The 20,011-nt window shown below is 33.3% G+C and overlaps 1 protein-coding gene across 1 annotated transcript in view; it reads left to right on the forward strand.

Moving 5' to 3' along the window:
• Positions 1-20,011, forward strand: part of STXBP5L (syntaxin binding protein 5L) — a 412,846-nt gene that overhangs the window by 326,855 nt on the left and 65,980 nt on the right. Inside the window, exon 20 of the mRNA XM_053565493.1 lies at positions 3,162-3,227. Within this exon, the coding sequence (XP_053421468.1) occupies positions 3,162-3,227 (66 nt within the window). The remainder of the gene's footprint in view (positions 1-3,161; positions 3,228-20,011) is intronic.

Here is a 20,011-nt window from a genome sequence, read left to right on the forward strand (position 1 = left end):
TTTCTTTTTTTTATGAGCCAGTATCTCACTCTGTTGCCCAGGCTGGAGTGCAGTAGCCCTATCAGTCACTTATCCTTCTGCCCCAGCCTCTCAAATAGGACTACAGGCTTATGCCATGCCACCACATCTGGCTAACATTTTTATTTTTTAGAGACAAGGACTCAATATGTTACCCAGGCTGATCTCAAACTCCTCGCGTCAAGCAATTCTCCCACCTTAGCCTCCCAAGAGTGCTGGGATTATAGCTGAGTCAGTGCACACAGCCAGTATTGCTTGTACAGTCAGGAAATAAAAGTTTTCTTAGATGTTTATTTTAAAATTATGGTTATATAGAATAATTATATAGTAATAAATTATAATGACTAAAAATAGTTTACGATTTGGACACATTTAAATTAACACAAAAAAATAATTTTACTAATGTTATTAAGTTTGCATTTAGTCCAGTTCTTTCAGCAGAAAAAGTAGATGAATTCAGAAGGAACTAGAGAAAACAGCAGATTCAACAGATAGTACAGAAATAGAAAATCTGATATTTTCCCGATAAATTAAGCTTAGCTTTTTAACCACCAAATTTTTTATTTTAAAATTTTAATGAAAGTCTTTCTAACATATACAGCATACCTCCTTGACATATTCACATCCCACGTCCCCTATCCCCTAGCTTTGTAATGTAGGGCAATTTATGTAATATTCTCTCTGCCTCTGTTTTCTTATCTGTATACTGGGGTAATATTATAACTCCTTTATAGGTATGAAAAGGATAATTTAGGATAATTGACTCAATTTTTAGTGATGTCCTTGAAGTCCTTTGGGATATATAAGAAATTTCACTCTAAGGCCCAGTGCGGTGTCTCATGCCTATAATCCTAGCACTCTGGGAGGCTGAGGCAGGTGGATTGTCAGAGCTCAGGAGTTTGAGACCAGCCTGAGCAAGAGTGAGACCCTGTCTCTAAAAATGGCCAAGCGTTGTGGTAGGCACCTATAGTTCCTGCTACTTGGAAGGCTGAGAAAGAGGATCACTTGAGCCCAAGAGTTTGAGATTGCTGTGAGCTATGATGCCACAGCTCTTTACCAAAGATGACAAAGTGAAACTCTGTCTCAGAAACTAACGACAACAACAACAACAAAAAAAATCAAAAAGAAACTTCACTCTATTGAACTGTTTCAGAGCAGTAGCTAGTTATTATAGTTCTCTCTACTTTTTGTTATTTTAAATTACTTAAAGTTTCCAGTTCTAGTAGTCTCCTACCCTTTATTACGTGCTGCTTCTAATTTGCTATAAGATAAAAAAGCCTGTTTAAATCAATAAACTTCAAAGCAGTGCTTGAGGTATTTTTATAGCAGCTCTGTAAATTAACATTTACTCCTAATTTAGTAATAAACTTTTTCCTCTCCAATTTGTATTTCTAGGATTAACACTTTCTTTAAGATTATTTACTTTAGGCTCAGCAGCTATAGCTCAAGCGGCCAGGGCGCCAGCCACATAAACTGGAGCTGGCAGGTTCAAATCCAGCCCGGGCCTGCCAAACAACAATAACAACTACAACCAAAAAATAGCTGGGCATTGTGGCAGGCACTTATAGTCCCAGCTACTTGGGAGGCTGAGGCAAGAGAATTGCTTAAGTCCAAAAGTTTGAGGTTGCTGTGAACTGTGATGCCAGGGCTGTCTACCCAGGGTGACAGCTTCAGACTCTGTCTCAAAAAAAAATTATTTACTTTAGTGAATATCTACTTTAGTCAATGTTAAGTGTATTATGATTGTAAATAGAAATTTAAAGGTTGGGTGAACCTTAAGTTAAATGAAGTTAAGTTAAACTTTTAGTAAAATAGGAAATAGAGCAAACCATAAGCCTTGCAATTAATACTCAAAACCCTATGAGCAACTGAAATACTAATGCAGAATAATGTAGTATATAAAAATCTGAGTTCAGGGTTCTACTCTAGCTCTGCCATTGACTTAGTTCTGTGACCTCAAATAAATATCTTAAATTCTTTGGATTTACAGTTTCTCATTTATAAAACTTAAGAATTATGGGGTGGCGCCTGTGTCTCAATGAGTAGGGTGCCGGCCCCATATACTGAGGGTGGTGGGTTCAAACCCAGCCCCTGCCAAACTGCAACAACAACAACAAAAAATAGCCGGGCGTTGTGGTCGGCGCCTGTAGTCCCAGCTGTTCCGGAGGCTGAGGCAAGAGAATCGCGTAAGTCCAAGAGCTAGAGGTTGCTGTGAGTCCTGTGACGTCATGGCATTCTACCGAGGGCGGTAAAGTGAGACTCTGTCTCTACAAAAAAAAAGAATTATGCTAAGTTATCATACGGGGTCTATGATTTTTTGGACCTACACCAGGTTAATTGGACCTATTGTACAACAAAAGTAATGGGAAGGAATATATATATGATCAAAGACAATTTTGGTCATTGGCAATAGCTCTCAAGTGTTTCTGTGTATCAGGAATTGCATTAAAGTAGAAACTATAAATATTTATTTGTAAAAGAAAAAGTATGTGAGACTGTCCCATAAGAATAGGAAAACGGACATTTTATAAATGCCATAGGAAAGCAGACTGGCAGGTAGTGAGAATTACAAAATGTTTATTAATCTGTTTTGCCTGTCTTGTATTTGTCAGGGAAGTGACCGAATACAAACTAATATTATAGATATTATAAATAAGAGAAAAACGTAGTTCTTGTTAAGTAAGAAAGAATTTGGTACCATTGAACAAATCACTTAGTAATTTTATACACAATACTACATTTTTATAAATAAATATAAAATTTTAAATTTATAACATCTCTTAAATATCTTTTGAAAGCCAATAACCATTACACCTGAAATTGGGTCATTTGTTAAAGTAGTTATTTCATACAAAAATAATGAGAAAAGGGATTTTATATCTTTCCACCATTCATGTTTAATTATCCTTGTATGTCGATCAGTTATTGTGCCTTATTTTTCCTGTATCACTTGTTTAAATAAATTTTCAGGTAATTGACACTACATGGACATGTGAAAGTAATTTTCACAGGAAAAAAATAGCCTTTTTAAACTTATAGGAATTAGGATATAAAAGTTACCTACAAGGTGCCAACAAAATTTATCTCTCTTTTTTTCTTTTCTTTCTCTCTTTTTTTTTTTTTTTTGGCTATTGTATTTTCAGGCTTAACTGAGCTGAATGACAGTCCAGTCCCCCTGGAACTTGAGCGCTGCAAGTCTCCTACTTCAGGTAACATGAATGGTATTTTTCAGACTTCTGGTAATTCACTACAGTAATCCATTACTTTGTTTTTATAATTCTTATACTTAGAAATTTATAATTTTAATAATAAGGTGTAATTCCATTTCTTTAATTTATTATATATCTTATTCCAAAAATCCAATAGAAATACATGCCTTTAAAAATATTTCTGGCCCAAAATAAAAATTAAGATCAGAAGTATAAGTGCAATACTTTTAAAAATATTTTAAAGGAAGGTTTTTCACAGCTATATTAATAATGCTTACTAAGTATCAAATGAAACTGGTTGTATTATATGGAAACTTTGTCATTGATGGCCACAGCTGGATTAGGGGGAAACATACACTATCTGTACAGGAGAAAATGATATCATTCCTTTGGATCACAGTTTGGTAAGATACATACTCATTGACAAAGAAAAAAATGGCAGTACATATAATATGGTGTGAGGTACAACCTCAAACTGTGTGTGCATTAAAATATACAAAAAATGTGAGAATAAAGATTCCTAAGAATAAGTCTTTAAGGTGCTGTATGTTTAAAACAGCATTAGATGTTTGGGTGGTGGGATTATGAGTGATTTTTCTTTTTTTTAACTTTTACTTATTTGAATAGTCTTTTTTCTGTAATGTATATATAGTATTGTGTCAGTTTTTAAGCACTGAAAATATTAGGTATTTCTTTGATCCTGAACTATAGATCTATTTTTATAGAGTATCAAAAATTGTAATTACTTTTAATATGCATTATTTTTATTTGAACTTATAGAAATTGATAAAAATATAATGATGTCTTTACAAAGAAATGAATCTTTACTTTAAAACATTAATTTATAATTGCAAGAGTTCATCAATTTATTTTATTACTTAAAAGTTATTAGTTCTTTATCTTTGTTCTTCTGGAATCAAGGCAACATAAATATAGTTGTGTCCTGTATAAATTTTTCTTTTCAGTCATATCTTTGCAATCCTTATTTTATTGCTTTTATTTTTTAAATTGCCTCATCCATTTACCCCCTCCTGTGCATTTTCATTGGCACCATCCAATTCAGGTATTTATTACACCATAACTAGAGTATCACAAAAATGTTCTAGCAGACGTCTCTATCTCTCCCTCTTACAATTTGTTTTGCATATCTTGTTGCAAAATTAATTTCTTAAAATATTATTTTGATAATATTTTATCATATTCATAAATCTTCAGTGTAAAATATAATCTAATATAAAATTTATAACTTTTAGTTTTTAACCATAATCTGAATTTGACTAATAGTGTATTAACATCAAAAACAAATTGAATAAAACTTTCCCTCTCATCATGCCCCATAGATTGTTACCATCCTCGCAAAAAATAAACATTATTATTAGTTTCTTATTCTTCCAAATAATTTGTGTTTGTAAACAAAAAGACATATATTCTCTTTTGTGTTTTCTATTTTATGTTCTTTACTATATCATGCTCATTTCACTTAGCATATCTTGTCTTTCCTTGTCATTATATAAAGTACTTCCTTTTTTATAATTGTACAATATTGCATTGTATACATGAACTGTAATTTATTTAAACAGTTCACCTGTTAGAGGACATTTAGTTTGCTTCCAATCTTCTGTTATTATAAATGATGCTGCAATGACTAACCTTGGTACATACCTCATTTTAAATGTGTACAGGTATATCTGTGTTATAAATTTTTAAAATTGGAGTTGCTGGATCAAAGAATATGCCTGTCTAATTTCTTAGATACTCCCAAATTTTTCTTCTTAAGATTTGCAACAGTATTCTATCCTTCTTGCCATAAAATGCAAACATTGGTTATCATTTTTTTTTTTTTGGCAAGCCTAATAGGAAAAGTTACATGGCAATATTGTTAAAATTTACCTTTCACATATTACAAATGATATTGAACACATTGTTATGTTTAAGAGCTCTTTAACTTTTATCTGTGAATCATCTATGCATATACTTAACTATTCTGACTTTAATCACCATAGATTATTAGTTCAGTGGGTTTTATGAATTAATTTTGCAGGATTCTGACATAAGTGAAATTAGATGGTATTTATTTTTTGTTTCTTGCTCATTTTCGTTCAGCATTATGTGTGAGATAATTATCTATGTTGCTGCATGATTTTATTGCTATATAATATTCCACCATATGACTATACCTCAAGTTATTTATGCAGATTATTGTTGCTCAGCATTTAAGTGGTTTTCAGTTTAGAGCTATTACAAATAAAGCTGATATGACCAATCTTGTACCTTTTTAACGCAAATATAAACTTTGTGTTTTGTATGTATCTGGGAATGGAATTTTTCTGTCATAGGGTATACATATTCAGCTTTAGTAAATACTTCCAATGAGTTTTCTAAAGCGGTTGCATCAATTTTACTTTTACTGACTATTTAAGACTTCCATTTATGTCACATACTTGCCAATGTTTGATATTAGGGTTCTCTTTTCCAATTTTAGTCATATATAGTGACATCTCATTGTGGAATTTAATTGGATTGTGAATTCCTAATGTTTGATGATTTTAATGGCTTTCTTATGTTTATTGACTAGTTTAATACCTAGTATCCTCTTTTATAACATATTTAAATTTTTTGCCCATTATTATTGGGTTACCAACTTTTTCTTACTGATTTCTTATAGGAATTCTGTGTGTGGGGGGGGTGTGTGTATTGTGTGTGTTGGATTAGAAGTCTTTTTCGGATATATATAGTGGAAAATATCTTCTTCCTTTCTGTAGCTTGCCTTTTATTCTCTTAAAAGTGGTTTCTTAATGAGCAGACATTTTTAATGCTAATGTAATTCATTTTATCAATCTTTTCTTTTGTTAATGCTTATTTTCTTTAAAGAAAACCTTTTTTCACCCTAAGATCATAAAGGTATTTTTCCTTATTTTCCTTTAGAAGTAATATTGTTTTACCTTTCCTATTTAAATCAAAGTTCCATTTGGAATTTATTTCTACCTATAATGTGAAGGAGGAGTGAAGGTTTATTTATACCATTTAGGTATTCAATTGATAAGTCCCATTTCTGAGGGAACTATCATTTCTCCCACTGCACTAAAATGGTACTTTTGCAACAAACTAATGAACTTTAATGTGTGTATGTGTGTATTTATAGATTTAGTGTTCTTTCTAGTTGTCATGGTTATCAGTTATCCAAAACCACATTGTTTTAATTGCTATAGCTTTACAGTATTCTACCTGACAGTGTAGGTTTTCCTTTTTTTTTCTTTTTTTTTTTTTTTTTGTAGAGACAGAGTCTCACTTTATGGCCCTTGGTAGAGTGCCGTGGCATCACACAGCTCAGAGCAACCTCCAGCTCCTGGGCTTAAGCGATTCTCTTGCCTCAGCCTCCCGAGTAGCTGGGACTACAGGTGCCCGCCACAGCACCCGGCTATTTTTTTGTTGCAGTTTGGCCGGGGCTGGGTTTGAACCCGCCACCCTTGGCATATGGGGCCGGCGCCCTACTCACTGAGCCACAGGCGCCGCCCCAACAGTGTAGGTTTTTCAATTTTATTTGTGTGGTTATTTTTCAAAATCATTATACCTATTCTAGATCTTTTGTATTTTTATATAACTTTAGGAAAGAATTTATCACTTCACACACAAGCATGCTTAGATTTTGATTATAATTTCATTGGCTCTATAAATCAATTGGCAGAATTAACATATTCAACAATATTCAATTTTATATTTAGTATCTCTCCATCTATATGTGTCTTCTTTGCTTTCTCTTAGTAATATTTTGGGGTGGGTTGGAGAGGTTTTACATATCTTCCATTAAATTTATTTCTTTACATATTTTTTCTGTTATTATAAATGTTATTTTTATTTCTTTTTCTAACTGTGACCAGAATATAAAAATACAACTAATTTTTTACATATTGAGATTTCATTCAGAAAACTTTATTAATTTATTTATTAATTATAATAGTTTGTCAATATTTTTGGATTATCTATCTATGTACCTAATTATGCCCCTTTTGGGGTGAAGAACCTGCAACCTCATGAACACATCTGGCCTTCTGGATTCTTGAGTGCAGCCTTTTGACTGAATCCAAATTTTTAAAAAAAGGATTTGTTCTGTGAAGTTTGAATTTGGTGTGAGTGCCACACTTGGGGATTTGGAAGTCCACAGATTCCCCAGTCCATTGTGGTGTTAGCAGACATCTTTTTGGGGGGCTAAATATCAGGAATATGGCTTTTAGTATTTTACAATTGTTAATGTAATATGCCATATAAATAGAACACAACCATCACATGATCATCTTGAGAAAAACAAAAAATATATATATTTTATAAATATTTATGATAATTGCTCTAAGTTTTAGATAGACATTCTGCTTTAGCCCTCTGCCTATGATGCTTCTTTCATTAATGTTAGAGCGAATCAGCTTGGCGCCTGGGCTCTAGTGGCTAAGGCACCAGCCACATACACCTGAGCTGGCAGGTTCAAATCCAGCCCAGACCCGCCAAACACCAATGATGGCTGCAACCAAAAAAAAAAAAAATAGCCTGGTGTTGTGGCAGATGCCTGTAGTCCCAGCTACTTGGGAAGTGGAGGCAGGAGAATTGCTTGAGCCCAGGAGTTGGAGGTTGCTGTGTCACTCTACCCAGGGTGACAGCTTGAGGCTCTGTCTCAAAAAAATGTTAGAGCGGATCTTGGAACACCACCACCACTACCACACATGTTTTTTTTAATTGCAAGACAGAGTAATTGCATATAATTAAGTAGACTACTTCAAAGTAGGAAAGTTTTGACTACTATTGTATTATGTTACTTGGGGCAAAAATGATGGGCCTTGATAAGATTTACTTATCACTTCAATACTTTACTTGGTACTTATTTACTGGGCAGGTCCCATACTTCTTTAGTAGCAACTTTAAATTATAAGTCATTATAATTGAGGAATGAGAAGGTTTTTTTCCTTAGAACAGCTCTATAATCATTAATTGTTATATTTGTTAAGGTATGTGAAATGTATCTTTCTGGGAAAAGTGCAACAGAGTTTACTGTATCTTACTTAAGAATATTGGAAATTATGGATATTTGTTGACTTCATTCATTATGAAAAACAATGATAATTAATTATATTAGACAGTCTTTTTAAGCCCACAAAGGAGAATGTGCTTGATATTATTTCCAAAATACAATAGTAATGTATGTACTGAAAACTACATTCTGTGTTGTAGAAATTTCTGCATCCGCTCTAGATTATCAGGAAAGATATAGTTAGAGTCAATGAAGGAATTAGGTAGGCCAGGAAATAGTAATGATTTTATAACTCTGATTTTCTATGTGGAACTCAAACTTCCTCACACCCTAATGAAATAAAGGTAAAATACAATGAAGTTCAGACTATTAAATATTTCCTTGAAGATAACACAAGAGGATAGAATAGGGATTGAGAGCTGAAATCCAGTGAACCAAATAAATACTGATGTTCTCAGCTTCCAAGCTAATGCAATGCTTTTATATTGTCTCTGCTCAACTATTCAACAAATAATTTTTGGTTTCTACTGTTAAACATTATGCTTTCCATTTCCTGGTTCCCTGAACCCAGTTGAACTGGTTCAACTACTTGGCTAAGCTAGAAAGTTAAATGGAGACAGGCCAGGAGTCAAAAGGAAAAGTGAGTGGAAACTGAAAATAAAACTGGAGCAGCAGAGGCAACATGAATAGAAAGCAAAAGTAACTTGCACAAGTTTCAGTATAAATTTTATTTAAGAACAAAGAGAAAACTCAGAGCACTTTCAAAGAGAGTTGTAAATGGGTCCCTCTCATGAAGGAGAAGAGGTGAGAGAGATGCACACAAAAGCATTGTGGAGGTATAAATATGTCCCCTTTTCTATTGGTCATTGATTACCTAGGTTACCTCAGGCCTACATTCTTTTCCTTTTTTGAGGGGGAGAACTACTGAGTGGTGAATGATCCTATGGACCCTCCAGACTTCCTTGTTCCACAGGCCAGGTTTCCCTCCCATCTTCCTTGAAGCCCCTTTCTTTCTGTCCCTTCTCACACTCAGAATAAACTAATGAACAAAATAAACACTCATTTATCACAAATGGAATTTACAGACTATCTTTAGAAACAAACATTAAACTTACACAGATTTTTCATACTTCTTTTTGGGGCAACACTATACTTTAAACTCACCAGGAAAGGTTGTGGGATTTGTATATTGCACAAACATCTCCCATTCAAACCTAGCAGCACTTACCTGGCCCAGAACTATGATAGCCTCTTTTTCTGTGGACAAATAGTTGAAAACTCAACAGGCTTTAAACTATGGGGTTGTATCGTTCTAAAAGTTGTGTATTTTTTTTTAATAAATAGACCATTCTTAAAAAAATTTTTTTTAGAATATCACAAGAGTACATACCATTAGGTTAAATTTAAAGTCCAACTTGTAGTGGGTTTCCTTCACCCAGGAAGCATACTCTATACCCATGTATTAAGTTATGTGTTTTTTAGTATGTTCCATTTGAATATGTGCCTTTTCCTTATTTTTTGCTCATATTAACATCTTTTTCTAGACTAGCATCAGGTCCTAGACTGCTGCTGCCTATATAGATATCTACCCTCGTAATATTCTTTGTTCCCATCTACAGTAGATTTATTGTGCTACCAATTTCAAGTGAAGGCTGGAGCTTTAGAAATATTTATCATTTAATATTTATCTATTAAAATCAGAGAGGTTAATATCACAAAATACTAACAAAGGAATACAAAATTCTGTTGTTCACAGGCCTGGGTTAGAACAGGGTCTTTCTTATAAGCTAGTTTAAATGCTGGGTAATTCTATGTGCCTGAAATCCTCCTACATCCTCCAAAAAGCTTCCTTCTTCCCTCCAAATAGTTCTCCTCTAGGGCAGTATTTATATTTATTTCAGATAAAGGCATAAAATGGAGATCTTTCCAAATAGTTACTATGAAATTAACCTTTAAGGTAAAAATTCTTGGTTCACCTGGGGTAAGAAATTACATGCCAATAGTTTTGTATTCCCTTCCTTTAGGACTTGCTACCAGAACTACTGAGGCAGCACCAGGCTTTTATAGGAATGAAATATCAACTGTGAGACAGAGGAATCAAGTACATCACTTGCCAGGTGAAGGTGAACATCTCCTTCATGAACATACAAGTTATTCATATTTCCACAATTTTTTAGACTTCATAATTTGTCTCAAAATATCATTCCATTTGTTGTGCTGAAAACCCAAGTCCCTCATGGTGAATAAAGACAAATTTTCCTGAAGCAATTGTTAAAACCATAGACATTGATTCTTGAGATATAAAGTAGGAATCCCTAAGGCTTTCACAAAAGGTTTAGAAATGTTGTATATAATTTTGATCGTGTTGTTTCTCTTCTATATACCTGAATAGTTTCATCAAGCCTATTAGAAAATAAGGAGGGTTCAATAGAGAATTCAGAGAAAAGAAACAAAAAATGGTGAAATTTTGTGACGATTCACCATAGTTCTTTACCATACTGTGATATATTTTCTATAATCAGAAATAACCACAATGACCATGGAAACAACACCAAAAAATTGCCTCAAAAGGGCAATGCTATTTCTCAAAAGTAGTTAGAGAGATCAGGAGAGTATGATAGGCTTTTCAGAGCTCCACCATAGATGGTGACTGAAAATGGGTGTGTATTTTTTTTAATCTGTGTGTGTGTGTGTGTGTGTGTGTATCAAGTACTGTTCTCCTATCTTAGTTTCTGGGTTAGGAAAGATAGAGACAAATGAAATTTGTTACTATATTCCAACTTATTGGTTAGTTAATAAATAGACAAACTCATGGGTGAATAAAATTTTATAAACAATTAAATCTATACAACTTTCATATTCATTTAATGTTAGTTTTATTTGTTTTAGAGAGAGTATCTAGACCACACAGGTGGTATCTTCTATATGAAGAAGATTATGTTGCTTAGTGGAAAAGGCACAGCTTTGGAGTCACTTTCCACCATCATACCTTTAGCAAGTTTATTAACCTTAACTGTGTACTAGTATTCAGAACATAGATGCTCAGTAATATATGGTAGTGGTTAGTATAGCATTAATGGTAAATATCCATGGTCTAAAGAGGCTGAACTTGGTCCCTCTGGCCATTCAGAGGAAATGGAAAGTATGATAGTTTGAGCCTAGATAGAAGGAAATTTTGTTAGAATTATAGCAATCCCAAATTAGAATATGAAGAAGATATTTTTAAACCTTTAAAGATTTCTACATGAAAATATTCAATCAGGTAGGATATCAAGAATGTTGTAAGACAAATACTTGCATTAAATGGAGTGTTGAATTAGATAAACTCTTATTATTCCTTTGAGCCAATATTCTTCAATTCTCTTCCCTATGCAGTTTGGTAAGCCAATGAGTAGTAATAAGTTTCTATTTTCATTTTTTCCCTTTTGACTAACATAATAAAGTAACATTGGTGCATATGCTTTAACTCAGATAGCAGTAAAAATGAATAAATTTGGAAAGTAGCATGGCCAGGGGCACAGTGCCAAGGTTAACAAGTAATCTGTTTTCCTCCTATGCATTTCCAATACTACTTGCCTCTTACTCTCTTGCCTTTTTCATCTTCCAACTTAAATTCCTCAAATTCCTGTTATTGTGTAGCACATTCTCTAACACTTGAACATATTTTCTCTCTGTCTTGCCCTCTTTAAACCTTTCACCCTTGCTCTCTGACTATACTGTTCAACAACATATTGTATAGCTATTTTTTGCCAATACTTTACATAGGGAATATAGTCCCTATCTTTAGAGAACTCAAAGTTTCAGTATATTAATGGATAATAGAGTAAAAAATCAAGTACAATAAAATGTGTTAAGTGTTATAAAGGAGATATGCACAGGTGCTAAGGAAGTTAACATAAGAGGCACCAAGTGCAGGCTTAAGTTTGGGCTACCTATGGAAAGGGAGTCATGTTTGAGATGTCTTGAAGAATGAATAGGAATTTTACTAGTTGGACAGGTAAGGAGGATTATTCTTTGCATAAATAACAGAGGATTATTAACATTGTTATTAAGCACATTCCCTAAATAATCCCATCATCTAGTCATTCCCCTTCCCTTCTCCAATTACACAGTTGAAGATGTGGTCTGTGAGGTTAGACCGAGTTTCAGGTAGGAAGTAGTCTATAGGGACCCTGAAAGGTACATAGTAGTAATCTGGGGTTGGCGGTGGGGAATCCCAAAAAATTGAGCAGATTTGAAGAATCAGAGTAAGTTAGATCCTAGAATCCAGATGAATTTTCCATCAAACAGAATATTGAGGAATAGAAAATATCACTGTCCTGCTGTATAAATCTGGGTTTATCGATGCAAGGCTGATACTATTTCCTATATTTTTGAAAGAGTCTTTGTAATTCATTTTGAAGATAATACTATGTAGATATGTTGAAAACCCTATTTAAAAATAATTATAAACCCAAATTATTAAAATCTGATTTGTTTTCTTAACATTAATAAAATTATTTTTAATGTCTTTTCATAGAGACAATTGCCTTTCTGCTCTATCATCCTGCATATTTTTTCAAATACCTTTCCTAGTTGTAAAGAAAATCACTCACTAGAAGATATAAATTAATTGGCAGTTTTAAAGTATTAACTGGCAGATAAGATTTTATGCCTTATTTTCCCCAGTACATTTCTTTCTATGATAGCATGTATTCCAGTTAAATATTTTCTAAGACAGATAAGGAAGAAGTGTTTAAATAAATTATAGACATTTTCTTTGTTTATACAAACATTTTTTAGATAACTTGCTATAATTAAATTTCACATTATTGTGTTTTCAAGATTTTCTCATCTACTTAATGCATCATCATATTATTCAATATTGATGTCATCATTTCATCTACCAGAGGCATAATAAAATTTTATTAACCTCATCATATGTAATAGAATTTTCTTCTATTTGATAAAACGTTCACAGAATTTATCAATTTTTACCCTTTTTATTGTCTATGAAATGACCTTATACATTTGTTGCAGTATCTCATTACCTATTAGATTGTCTGAAGTTAAATTTTGTTTTTACAAATTAAACAAGAAATTACTTCTCGTAACACATGTAAGAGAAACTATGTAAACATACACGTAATTACTATAAGAATAATGGCTTTTTATGTTTGCATATTACATAATTACTACTTGATGGCAACATACTAATATTGGAACAGTATTTGAACTTCCATATATATCACTAAATGTAATGTTCATCAGGTTTCTAATAACTACACTATAAAACATACTGTTCCCCCACACTCCTCTTTAATTTCATATAATTAACAACTGCCTTTCCTTTTTCTGTTGTTTCAGTTAAAGGATCAAGAAAGTTAAGTCTGCCAACAGATCTTAAGGCTGATCTTGGTACGGTAGGCAAAAGCCAACAATTTTAAGTTTTCTTATATTCATTTGGCTGAACATTTTTACTAACCAATCCATGAATAATAACACGTTTCCTAGACGGCAGTATTTGATAGTTTTCCAAAAAGGATTTCTTAAAATCACCATACAGTTCTGTTGGCAGCATTCAACATTTTGTTTGTTGGCAATCATTTTATTAAATTATATTTTATGAATCATTACATACTATGGTATATAATGTTTTGCTTGGTTTCTTTTTATCCTAAAAATGTTTTAAAGCATTGACTAGTCACACGTATAGACTCTTTGTCACTGTAATCATGTAAATGGGCATGGTTTTCTGGAGTTATTTCGGCTATTTTGTATATCAGTATCATTTAGAATTCTATTTAGCAACAACAAAAAGCATGTAACACATATAAGGGAATAAAACTCTGATTATTTTTTTATGTAGGGAAGTTGTTGAAATTTTGATTCACTTTCAGTTTATTTTTGTAGTGGTCACAGATATATTCATAAATCTAATTCTGACACAAGGCTTTATTAAATAGGCATTCATAAATTTTTTATTTAGACTTTTGTCTACTTGTTCCAGCATGGGAAATTCTGTTTGCTTTTTTGAAATGTCATTGGGTTACATTTATTTTCATTTTATTACTCTGACTTAAAGATATAGATTGAAATCCTACTAAGGCAATGGATAAAATAACAAAAATACAGTAATTAGTTTATTATTTTTCAGAGTTTACAAAACTGTTTCACATTATTTTTATTTTTTTAAGCAACTCTTAAAGGTTTTTGTCACTAGTCTCAATCCTTTTCCCCCAGAACAAACACTGAGGTTATATTGTCAATAAATGTTACACTCAAAATTTTAACCTAGGCCACACAACATGGTACCTAAAGTATATGGTGTATACTCACATATCTCATCTCACTGTATCTCAATTTAAAGAAGTTATATATATTTTATGGTATTTAAAATCAATTACATATAATGCTGTATGAATTTGATTAAATGAGATAATTCTAGCATTTTAAAAGCAGAGCACTAGCATGTTAGCTATTGCCATTAATTCAATATTAATATTTAAGAAATTAATGTGAAATTGTATTTTAAAGGTGTAATTGATGTTAAAGGAAGAACCAGCATTATAGTTCCATTTATTGACCTCTTATGTGTCAGAAACTATGCAATATGATTTGTACATATTATCTGAGATATGGTAGGTGATATTATTCCCACTTTACAAATGAGTAAACTAAAGCTATAAAAAAATTCAAATGTGCCTAAGGTCACATAAGCACTAGCAAAACTAGAATTTAAATAAAGTCTATATGATTGCAAAGCTTATAATCTTACAATTACTTATCATTTTGTGGAACATGACTTGTAACAAATGAAAATACTTTTCTTTAGAAATATATGCATTTATATTTGTTTACATATTTCCCATAATTTCTTTCCTAGAATGTTGAAAAATAAAAATGAATATTGTCAGCCTACTCCTATATTTATTAGAAGTAGCAAAAGGCTTATAGTTATAATTTAAATCTGGAGGTCAGGCATGCTATTATTAATAAACATTTTCAATATATCTATAAATGTTAATTTAAGAAAGTCTCCAACTATCTCCCTCCAGATTGCTTCGTGCTATTTTCATGCAGATATTAACCAAAGATAAGTTATAAAAATTCAGATACATATAAAAGAGAAAATAGTCAAGTTCTTATTACTTTAATGAAAGATTTTTTGCACTTGAAAGGATTCGCAACAAAATTTTATTGAATTTCTACTTCTAAAAGTGTCATAAATTTCCTTTTGAAAACTCATTTCCCACAAATTTACAGAAAAAAAAGTATAAGGCTTCTGAAAGAAAAAAAATGTCTATAAGACCTTGGTATAAAATATATCCTGGGTCATTTGTAACATAATTTAGGAAGATTACTTTTTAGTAGTCTGTAATCCCTTAGTGAAGGAGGAAAAAATTTAGGCCAATAGGACCTGAATTAGAATAACAACAATGAAAATAAAAGAAAAGAACAATTTACCATGGGAGACTTTTGCAGCTGATGGGATTGAGAGCAGTGGTAGGGGACAGGAACAGAGCTGGTGGGGAAGGGGGTCAAAGATAGCTACAAAGAGTTGAAAATAGCTGTCATGCAGAATATCTTGTTTGAAAGGAAAGGAAAATGAGGTTGAGTTGCTAAAGAAATACCTATATTAATATTCATTGATCAATTAGAAATGTAGCTCTGGATTGCAAGGGGATAGTAAGCCTAAAGTAACAGATAAGATTCACATATATAAAGGTATTAGCAACTATGAATATGAACTATATACTGAAGGCAAAGGAAACAAGGACAACATATTTGGACAGCTTTGGATACCAATGTAACTTTACTACAACCATCTTTAACTGGAATAACAGTATAACACTGAGCGAAATAATAGTAATAATAGTAAAAACCTCATACATAAGCATGTAGAACGCTTAAGTAGTTAGCATTTTATGATGTAATCACTAGACTCATAGGAAATTGCTTTATAACTAACACTTTTTATATTTACTGAAAGCTATCTTGTTTTTTTCATTTATAAACAAAATACAGCTGATCCTTGAACACTGTGGAGGTCAGGGAAACTGACAGCACTGCCTGCCCCCCCACCCCAGCCCCAACATGCAGCTGAAAATCTGTGTATAACTTTTGACTTCCCCTAAACTAAACTACCCCGTTTCCCCGAAAATAAGACAGTGTCTTATTTTAAGGTGTGCTCCCAAAGATGCGCTAGGTCTTATTTTCAGGGGACGTCTTACCTTTCCTATAAGTAGGTCTTATTTTTGGAGGATGTCTTATTTTCAGAGAAACAGGGTACTAACAGCCCACCATTGACTGGAAGCCTTATTGATACTATAAAACAGTAAAATAACACATATTTTGTATGTTACATGAATTATTTACTGTATTCTTACAATAGAGTAAACTAGACAAAGGAAAATGTTATTAAGAAAATCATGAGGAAGGGAGGCGCCTGTGGCTCAAAGGGGAGGGGCGCCGGTCCCATATGCCAGAGGTGGCGGGTTCAAACCCAGCCCCGGCCAAAAACCACACACACACACACACACACACACACACAATAAATAAAATGAAAAAAAAAAAGAAAATCATGAGGAAGAGAAAACATTTATGATTATTATATGGAAGTGGATTATCATAAAGGTCTTCATTCTTACCATGTTCACATTGAGTAGGCTAAGGAGGAAGAGAAAAAGGAAAAATTGCTATTTCTGGGATGGCAGAAGCAGAAGTAGTAGAGGAAACAGAAGAGGAGACAGGAGAGGTAAACAAATTCAGTGTAAATTTTATTGAAAAAATCTATACACAAGTGGACCTGTACCATTCGAACCCATTTGTTCAAGGGCAAACTGTATAAACTTTTCTCATTTCTAATAAACAGGATTTTGAATTTAAAACCTAAAAATGAGTTAATAGAATTTAAGCCTTTGATGTATATAAGCAAGACATCATCACATAATATTATGGATACATTGTAATATTTTCATAACACAACACTGTAAATAAAACACAGGCCCCAGTGGGTGTGGAGAGAGAGGGACACTTTTACACTGTTGGGACTGCAAACTAATACAACCTCTTTGGAAGGAAGTATGGAGAGTCCTCAAAGAACTAAAATTAAACCTCCCATTTGACCCTATAATCCTGCTACTAGACATCTACTCAGAAGAAAAAAAATCCTTTTATCATAAAGACATTTGCACTAGAATGTTTATCACAGCTCAATTTACAATCTCCAAGATGTGGAAACAACCTAAATTTCCATCAACTCAGGAATGGATTAACAAGCTGTGGTATATGTATACCATGAAGTACTATTCAGCCATAAGAAAAGATGGTCACTTTACATTTTTTATATTAACCTGGGTGGAGTTGAAACACATTCTTCTTAGTAAAGTATCACAAGAATGGAAAAGCAAGTATCCAATGCACTCAATTTTATTATGAAGCCAGTAGATGATCTAACACATGCCCACATAGGAGGAAAAACTTTATTCAAGTTGGGGGTAGGGAGACTGAGGGTAGGAGAAAGGGGGCATTTGGTGTGCTCCCACTTAAAGGCCACAGGGTAGAGGTGTATGTCACACCTGTGGGTGCAAGATGCAACTATAAGAGGGACTCTACCTAACAAATTCAAAACTTGTGATGTGGTTATTTGTACCCTCGCAGTAACATGAAAAAAAAAAAGAAAGAAAGAAACACAGGCCCCAATAAACACATACAAAAAAAAACTACTACAGGATGATCTCCAGTCAACAAAAAGATGCATGGAAAACCCTTTGTCAAAAAGCAAGGACTGGTCTTTTATTCCTTTGATTATAGAATTTAAGTTAAATAACATTGATAAATATTATAAAATAGAATGTAAATTTTAAATTCATGACAGTATACAGTAGTATAAATTTCACCTTTTATTGAGATCAGTTGATGCTGTATGTACATGATAATTTAACAAGCAAAAAATTAAGACTCTATCTTCAAAGTGACCACTTGAAAAAAAATTAAAATATTCTCAAACTTAAAAGTTATTAAAAAGATAATATACATGCCAAAGAATATAAGAAAGAACAAAAAGCATTTTTAAAAAGGAAAGAAGATATAACCTACTATATAAAAGTGGCAGAACTGGCCAGAGCTTGTTCACATCAACTGATAAGAATTTAAAATTCACCAGTCTGAGCCAGTTGAGAGTGCCCCAACCTAAGCTTTCTATCTTTTGAAAACACCAAGCATTTTGTTTCTGGAACAGTTTTTACTAGAGCCAATCACATTTCGTGCCTCAAATGGGGATTACACCCTAATTGCCCTTGGCTCCAATAATCACAAAGTCCACATCTGTAAGAAGAACAAGAGCCAGTAAGTGAACTCTCATGAACTCTAGGAGCACCATCACAGGTATTCACTGGGCACTGGGCTCCTGTGCATGACCACATCAGTATTTGCATGCATCAGAAAGATGGTATCCAGAAGCTAACCCTAGTGATACTAAGAATTAATCATGTGACTACTTTTGTGAAGTGGCCCCCACTAGAGAACAAAATTGCTCTGGATAGTGGAGCATGTTTCATTATTGTTGCTTACTTGATTACAAAAATAACTAGTGGTTCAACAAGCCAATTCATATTGTGTCCTCAGTTTGAACTGAGATCCTAATAGTATTTTGCTGGCAGAAATATCATGTGACTTTAAATGTGGAATGTTTTTGCATACATCAAAGAAGTGGATAAAAAGCCAACCAGTGTGGCATGGGGCAATAAGATACCTTTCCCCTTTTGGATATTCCTGATATCCTTCTCTTGTCTGATTGATTTGGCTGGGACTTCTAGCAATATGTTGAATAAAAGTGCCAATAGTGAGCAAACTTGCCTGATTCAAGTTCTAAGTGAGAATTATGTTCTCATCAGCTCATGGATCATTCTCCAACATTGATCACATCTTATGCCACAAAACATGTCTCAACAAACTATTTTTTTTGAGACAGAGTCTCACTCTGTCACCCTGGGTAGAGTGCCATGGCATCATAGCTAACAGCAACCTCTTGGGGTTTGAGCAATCCTCTTGCCTCAGCTTCCCAAGTAGTTGGGACCACAGGCACCCATCATGATGTCTGTCTAGGTTTTCTACTTTTAGTAGAGATGGGATCTTGCTCTTGCTCAGGCTGGTCTCAAACTCCTGCACTCAAACAATCCACCCGCCTCAGCTTCCCATAACGCTAGGATTACAAGTGTGAGCCCCTGCACCCAGCTTGAAGTAGGATTATGTGGATAATTAATATACCTTAGGAAGACAGTAGAAAAATATCTTCTGACTTCTGTGAAACCTCAGACCCCATTAATTCAAAATTCAATTCTAGAATTGACCAATGTTCTATGTGTAATATCTATGAAAAAATGTTTGTCAGACCACAGTGGAATAAAATTAAAAATCAATTCCAACAGAAAAGCTCATTCCTATACAAAGTAATGGAAACAAAACAACCTATTGCTGAATGACAATTGGGTTAAGGAGGAGATAAAGATGGAAATCAAAGGATTCTTTAAACTAAATGACAACGGAGACACAAGTGTTCAAAATAGTGGGATACTGCAAAGGCCTGGGAGGGAAACTCATGGCCTTAAATGTCCCCATCCAAAATGAGAAAGGTCACAGATAAACAATCAAGGAACTACAAAAGGAAAAGCAAACCAATCTCAAATCCAGCAGAAGAAAAGAGTAGCCAAGATTAGAGCAGAAGTTAATGAAATTGAGAACAAAAGAAACATACAGATTAAGCAAAAAGTTGATTCTTTGAAAA

Source organism: Nycticebus coucang, chromosome 16 (assembly GCF_027406575.1).
Source record: "Nycticebus coucang isolate mNycCou1 chromosome 16, mNycCou1.pri, whole genome shotgun sequence".
In the NCBI taxonomy this organism is placed as follows: Eukaryota; Metazoa; Chordata; class Mammalia; order Primates; family Lorisidae; genus Nycticebus; species Nycticebus coucang.